At 47.9% G+C, this 7,390-nt stretch overlaps 1 protein-coding gene across 1 annotated transcript; it reads right to left on the minus strand.

The window, feature by feature from the left end:
• Positions 1 to 795: 795 nt before the first annotated feature.
• Positions 796 to 6,356, minus strand: NEFM (neurofilament medium chain). The gene is made up of 3 exons (XM_081077949.1): positions 4,917 to 6,356; positions 4,053 to 4,177; positions 796 to 2,637 (listed from the first exon to the last, which is right to left on the minus strand). Exons 1-3 carry the CDS (start codon positions 5,994 to 5,996, stop codon positions 1,290 to 1,292), a joined length of 2,553 nt encoding a protein of 850 aa, XP_080934075.1. The 5' UTR covers positions 5,997 to 6,356; the 3' UTR covers positions 796 to 1,289.
• Between the last annotated feature and the right edge of the window lie 1,034 nt (positions 6,357 to 7,390).

The following is a 7,390-nucleotide window of genomic DNA, read 5'->3' on the forward strand; positions in this document are numbered from 1 at the left end:
AGAAAAAAATATGGATTTGAAACAAATAAGGTATTAATTAATATATTATTAATGGTCTTAAAGGTCCAGAACAGCTATATTTTGAAAGGGACTTATATAATTTCCTTGGTTAAGATCAGGCCTTTTAAAAAAATGTAAAACTTAGAGTACTTGTATCAGAGAATCTGTTTTTCTTTAAGGGAAGTTATTTATTTATTTTTGACATTGTTTTCACCAAATCAGTAAAACATTAAAAGTATAAATGTCCATCAACTGTATCAAGAAAGTGCTGTAGATAAGCGTATGTGTGTGTGTGTGTGTGTGTGTGTGTGTGTGTTCACCAGGCCATGTATCTGAGACTGGATATTTCTTGCCAGGACTGTTAGTGATTTCAGTCCTGCTTCTTCTGGACACATTGTTATAAATGCCAAGTGGTCCTTTGTGTTTTAACTCCAAGGAACAAGTTATGAGTCCTTTCTTATGCCTTTCACTTTGAGGTTCTCTGAGTTCTGATTTGGGATGGAAACACCTAGAGGTTGAAGACTTCTGTCCCACCAATTTTATCTTTTTATCGGATGCTTTCATTTTTATTTCAAAAATATAACTTTTAAATTTTGGGATGAAGGTTGGGTTAAATAAAGATTTTGACACCTGAAAAAGTTTTTGGTGATTATATTTTTTTTTACGATTTGCTCTCAGGGAAATGGTGATAAAGAAATGCAGGTGGCTTATAATCTCCCAAATAATCTACTCTTGGGAAAGAAAGGGTCAGGTAGTTGAAATGTCCCTTTAAAATGACATGAACAAGCAATTGACTATGTTTCCAATATGACCTTTATTGAGCAAGTACTGCTGTGACGTTTAACATCAATCAATGAAAGGTTGCAAACTGTGCATGTCAACGAGGTTCTCCCACGAACGAAAGTCCATTTTAAATGCACCAGTGAGGTAAACATAATTATTCATATATAGCTTTCTTAAGGCTAAGAGAGTTCTGTGTTTCATTTATTATTTTTGGCTCAGTTGGTTCTTTGCATAATACATCTCAAGACATCCCCCCCGCTGAGTGCGCCCCTTCCAACAGCTTAGGAAATTGGCCAATTCCCCAGGTACATACAATATCATGCATTTGAACCCCCCAAAGACTGGGGAGGGAGTATCCTGAGCTTGCATGCAGTTCCCTCATATTGCACAAAGTAAAATACAATGTCTGGAGCCCCCATGGGAGAACCCGTTCTGTTTTGAAGCTGTCGATCACATGCATTTTGAAATTGTCATATGGCTTAACCTTTTGCAATGGACTCAGATTATTAGTCATTCTGGGAGACTTCCTTTACTACGGCGTGTGAAGTGACCTTCTCTACCTTTTTAGTAGACACTAGTTTCTCCTCAAAGGTCTCCTCATGCTCTTCGACCTTTTGAGTGACAGTGACAGATTTAGTGATGTATTTGGTAGCACCGTCTCCCCCCTCACTGGTGATTTTTTCTATCTTTTTGGTCACCATCACTTTTTCCTCACTTCTGTCGCCCCCCTTCTTTTCATCTGCTGGACTTAAGTCTAGCCCATTGGTGACGACCCCTTTCTCCTCTTCTCCCCCAGTGCCTTTCTCCTTTGTCTCCTGCTCTTCCTCCTTTCCTTCTACCTCCCCATTGATGGCTATGTCTTCCTTCCTGGATTCCTTTGAACCTTGATCACTGCCTTCCTCCTCACTCCCTCCCTCCTCTTCCGCTTTCTCCTTCTCCTGCTGCCGAGGCTTCTCCTCTTTGGCACCTTTCTCCAAGCTCACCTTTACTGATTTGGTGATGGGTGTCACCTCCGGCATGACGTCGTCCTTCACTGGGGATGCAGCTTTCTTCTTCTCCGGCATGTCTTTCAGCTTCTCCTCCTTTTTCTCTACCTTCTCCTCCTTGGGAGCTTCTTTTACTGCTTCTTTCTTTCCTTCCTCTACTTTCCCGTCTTCCTCTTTCTGCTCACCTTTCCCAGCTCCCGCTGCTGCTTTTGGCTTCACCTCCTCCACTGGTGATTTTGGCATGGGCGACTTGGCTTTCTCTGGCTTTTCCACCTTAGCTTCTGCCACCAGCTCCACCTTGGTGACCACCTCTTCCCGCTTTTGCTCAGTTTTCTTCTCATCCTGGGCTTCAGCTTCCTCTCCTTCACCTTCAGCCTCTGTTTCACCTTCTTCTTCCTGCTCACCTTCCTCTTTTTCACTAGAACCTTCCTTCTCAGATCCCCCTTCTTCGGCCTGGTCTGATTTAGCACCCTCATCTTCTTCTTCTTCTTCTTCTTCTTCCTCTCCTTTAAGTTCAGGCGCAGTAGTTTTCACTGGAGACTTTTTGGTTGCTACAACTTCTTCTTCTGCTCCTTGTTCCTCTTCCTTTTCTTCCGCCTCATCTTCCTTCTTTCCTTTCATGGAAACTGCCATTTCCTCTGCAATGGCAGTCAGGGCCTCTTCCATTTCTGATTTCTCATCTTCCACTTTGGTTTCCTCTATGATTTCCTCGACAAATTTGTGTTGGACCTTTAGCTTGGGAGCTTCTACCTTGGTTTTCTGAATCTTACTGGATATTGTGACCGAGGGCTGTCGGTGTGTATATAGTGGCCCAGTGATGCTTCCTGAGAATGTGCTAAATCTGGTCTCTTCACCTTCCAGGAGTTTTCTAAGGAGAGAATCAAAGAAGACAAGACATAATTAAAATTTCATTGGGCCTTCCGAGCTTCATTACATTTTGGGGAACGCAATAGATAGCTTTGAATAAATCGAATCACAGAAATAAAGGATTCCACCAAGCCAGTGTAATACGTGCTATCATTTCACTGGCATATTGTGTCATATTCAGTGATGGAGACAGATTCTTATGGACCCCCAGCCAATCACCTGCTGCAGTAACTAACCACACCCAATAGTCCACGAATCAGAACTAGCCACCAAATCGCGCCCTGCGCCAGTCTATTTGATGCAACGTGAGTATGATGAAAATCTCTCTAGTGGCCACAAAAAGTCCCGGTGACCTTCCTGAGCATTTGGACTTTCAAGATGTATACTAAATTTCTTTTTAACGAATGTAATGTTAAAAAAAATACAAAACTATTTAGCATAAATCAGAACTTAGGCTATATAAGTATATATTCTAGCTAGATGCTAATATGGGTGCATTAAGTTATAAACTGGTCTGCGATTCTAATCATAAAGTGTCAATTCAATATAATTATTCAGTTTTCCTGAAAAGAGAGATAGGTCTGTGAGTTCACTTTATTATTCTTATAATATTATAATGACCTTACTGGTAGAAGAAAAGCTGTTTAGTCAATGATTTTCTCCCATGAACTTAATGGACAGCAAGGTGACATCAGTTAGCAGGCCTATAATCTCTTTTCTCTCTCTCTGGCTGTATATTTATATTTACAGATGCAAATCTATTTACATTAAGATTTATATCTATAGATTTATTTCTCTAGATCTAGATCTATATAGATATATTATGCATGACATATATCTAGACATATAATCGATATTATACAGTCTAAAATAAAATACAATACATCTAAATTATCTGTTAATATATAGCTATAAAAATAAATGTATCTATATTCTAATGTATCAATCTATAGCTCTTCTCAGCCAGATGATGGCAATAGTAAGCTGTAACAGACACAGAGAACTTGAATGTCTTGATGTTTGTCCTTGACATTGTCAAGTTTAAAGGGTGAAACCACCAGATAAAATATTAATACAAAAACTCCGTTTTTGTTTTAAACATTCGAAAACCACTTTTCACTAAAATAAAAAATTTAAACATAAGGATTGAAGTTAATCAGTGCTCTCCCTCCCTCCACCCCCGTTTAATTCAAAACAATTTCAACTAATTGTTACTCTTATAGCTGTATAAAAAGTGGTAAAACCACATTTACAATCCTTTAGAATAATTTCGTTTTAATTAAGAAAGAAAAAGAGACACTGATTCACGCCCCCTGAAATCTGCTTGTGTTATTTAACTTCAGTGAGGAAGGTTCTGCCACAACACGCTCCGCAGTGCGGTTAGTATTTCGGTCACGTCCGCAGTGAGCACGGTACCTGTACGCAGCGATCTCAATATCCAAAGCCATCTTGACGTTGAGGAGATCCTGGTATTCTCGCAAATGACGAGCCATTTCCCATTTTGTGCCCCGAAGCTCATTTTCCAACTGCTGGATGGTGTCCTGAAACAGACACAGAGAGTCTCCATAAACTCATCCTTCCAAACAGCAACTTCTTTTGAAAACCACTTGCGACCCCCTCCCCCTCTTCCCTTGCCTCCCCTGAGTCCCTCCGCCTCTACAAACCTCCGGGATATTGCTCGCAGTTACCCTTTCCCCCTTTAAAAAACTCCAAGGGATTGTCAAATAAGCAAACAGGATCAATAATAAGACAGTGAGACATTTTCTGGGCACTTCCCACACTGAGCCCAGTGGATCTAGAACACGTCTCAGCAGGAAACAAACATTCATGGGGAAACCCCAAGGCTGACCTGGCCATTCCCATCCGAGCCCTTTAGATTGAAGCCAATTTTGAGAGTTCTTCTGATCAAGGCTGGAAAAGCTGAGAACACGTGAATTTCTGCAGAAGCTATCCTCAAGTAGCTGCCATACACCCGAATGTATCCCTCCTATTTAAAACGAGCAAGGGTGCCAAAACGAGACTCTTGAGGACAAGAAGGACGTTTGGAAAAAGACCAGAGATCTTAGGAGCCGGAGGTGGTGGGTGGGGGGAAGACTGTGAAAGCAGCGGGTAGGAGCCAGGACGCTGAGCGCCTCGAAGTTGGATGTGCTTCGCGCGCGCGCGCACTCGCCAGAGGCCACCAGGGCGCGCGGGGGAGAGCGCGCCCGGGCGCGTGCCTGCGTGTCGGGGACGCGCGGCGCTGGCGCTGGGGCAGGCTGGCCGCGCAGCCGCGGTTCCTACCTGGTAGCTGCTGAGGTCGTGGTTGTGGCGCTCCTCGATGTCGCTGAGCTGCCGCTCCAGTGACTCCTTGGTGCCACGCACTGACTCGAGCTCGATGCTCTTGGATTGCAGCTGGCGCCGGTACTCGGCTATCTCTTCCTTGGCGGAGCGGATGGCCTCCTTGTTCTGTTCGGCGGCCTCCGTGAGCTTGGCGTAGCGGCATTTGAACCATTCTTCAGCCTGGTGCATGTTCTGGTCCGAGTGGCACTCGAGCTGGGAGCGGATCTCCTTCAGGGCGGACGAGATGTCTGTCTTTAGGTAGTCTTTGCGCTCCACCGTGATGTGCGACGCCTGGATCTGGGCCAGCAAGTCCGCCACCTCCTCCTCGTGATTGCTCCGCAGGAAGGCCACTTCATCCTGCAGCGACTGCACCTTCTTGTCCAGTTCCACCTTGACCAGCGACGCCTCCTCGATGTCTTTGCGCAGCGCGCGGATGGCCGCCTCGGTGTCGTCGCGCAGCCGCGCCTCCTCCTCGAAGCGCTCCTTGAGCCGGTGGATGTCTTCGTCCAGGTGGTCCGAGTCCAGCTGTACCTGAGCTTTCTCGTGATTCACCATCTCCAGTGCAGCGCGCAGCTCCCGGATCTCCTGGTCGTAAGCGTCGCCCAGCTGGGCGTGCGAGGCCTGCTTCTGCCGCAGCGCCTGGATCTCCGCCTCGATCTCCTTGTTCTGCTGCTCCAGGTAGTGCACCTTCTCGATGTAGCCCGCGAAGCGGTCGTTCAGCCCCTGCAGCTGCTCCTTCTCGTTGGAGCGGGACAGCTTGTAGTCGCCGCCCGGCGCCGAGCCGCCGTTGAGCAGGGACGAGGACTGGCTGAAGTCCAGGCTGCTCTCGGCCGAGCTGAGCATCGCCGAGCTGTAGGCGAGGCGCGGCCCTAGGGCGCTGCGCTTGTAGGAGGAGGACACGGTGCTGGGCGAGCCGCGGGACCACGACTGCGAGCGGAAGCCGCTGGACGGGGAGCCGCTCACGCGGCTGAAGCTGGAGCGGGGGTCGGTTACCCGCCGGTAGGCGGCCGGGTTGCCCAGCGCGTCCAACGTGTAGCTCATCTTGGCGGCCTCGGGGCGTATGGCTGTCACAGCGTTCTGCCGGCCGCGCCGCAGCCCATTTATAGCCGCGGCTGCAGGTCCCGGGCTAGGGCCCCGCCCCGTGGAGGCGGCGGCTGAGGAGGCGGGGACTGCGGGCACCCGGTCTCGGGGGTGCCGGGGGGAGGGTGCAAAGACCGCCCGGCGGTGATTCAGCGCCGGCTCCACGTGGGCCCGCGCCGCGTCGGACCCCGGACTTTGCAGCCCTGGCCCAGACCCCTCCCTCAGCTCGCCTTTAGTCCCAGACCAATTGTCGTTCCTGAAGCCCCCTCTCCATTTCTTTTCGCCTTCGGATGGCAGTTTGCACCCTCGTGGCGAGTATTCTCACACAACGCCCTTTCTTTGTCTCGTCACTGTCCCGCCGTTCGGGCAGCTTGTCTCCCCACCCCTAGTCACTGTGTTCGTGTCTTGGCCCGCAGCACTCTTCTCCCCGCGGCTTTCTCTTCGTTGGCCCTTTCTCCATTACTTTTTTCTTTACCCATCTTCCGTGCTTAATCACTTCTCCCACTCTTTGGCATCTCTTCGCCCTCCCACTTGAAGCCCTCTTTAGTCCCACTCACTCCGCCCTTCTCTCTGAGCCCCGTCCTCCTGGACCTTTTTCTTCTTACCCTTTTCCTTCTTCTCTTCTCCTTCTTCCCCTCCCCCCACAAGCTCCCCTCCCCTATCCTCATCTCCACTTCTCCCACTCCTCATCTTAAAGCTGACCGAGATGAGCAAGCTGGGCGTAGAAGAAAAAAACAAAAAGACTTTGAGGAGCGATCGGCCTGAAGTCTTCGGGAAGGGGACAAAGAGGATGGGCCGGGGTAGTTATTTGTATTAAAAGTGGGATATGGCGCTACATTCTGCTTAACGTTTGGGGGACGTCCGCAGCTTCCACAGGGGCAGAAGGTAAGGCGCTTGTGCTTGCTATGGCGCCGGCAGCACCAAGGACAGCGCCCAGGCCGGAGAGCCGGGAAACTCAGCGGCTCTGGGGTCCTTTCACCCCGCATTGCCTGTCAAGTTGGCGGGGTTTCCTTCCTCCTCTTTTCCCTGAGCAAAGGCAATTAAAACCTGTTTGTAGTGACTTTGTTTGCAGGGGCCTAGCTGGAATCGCATGCTAAGATTTCTCTGCAATGCAGCGTTGGCACAATGCACAGATTGCAGATTTTGAAAAAAACTAAAATTCATTCAAGTCAGGTAACAGAAATAATATACTTGTAGCCCAGTTTGAGTTTTCTAACGTATGATAGATGCACGACATCAAGAGATACAGGGTCTGAAATTTGAAGGTCAAATAATCCTTGGAAAGAGGAATTTAAAATCTGCTGAGCTGAAAAGTCCAGGAAAGTATAGTTTATGATAAGTTTGAACACAATCAA

Source organism: Rhinolophus hipposideros, assembly GCF_964194185.1.
Source record: "Rhinolophus hipposideros genome assembly, chromosome: 16".
NCBI classification, from domain to species: domain Eukaryota; kingdom Metazoa; phylum Chordata; class Mammalia; order Chiroptera; family Rhinolophidae; genus Rhinolophus; species Rhinolophus hipposideros.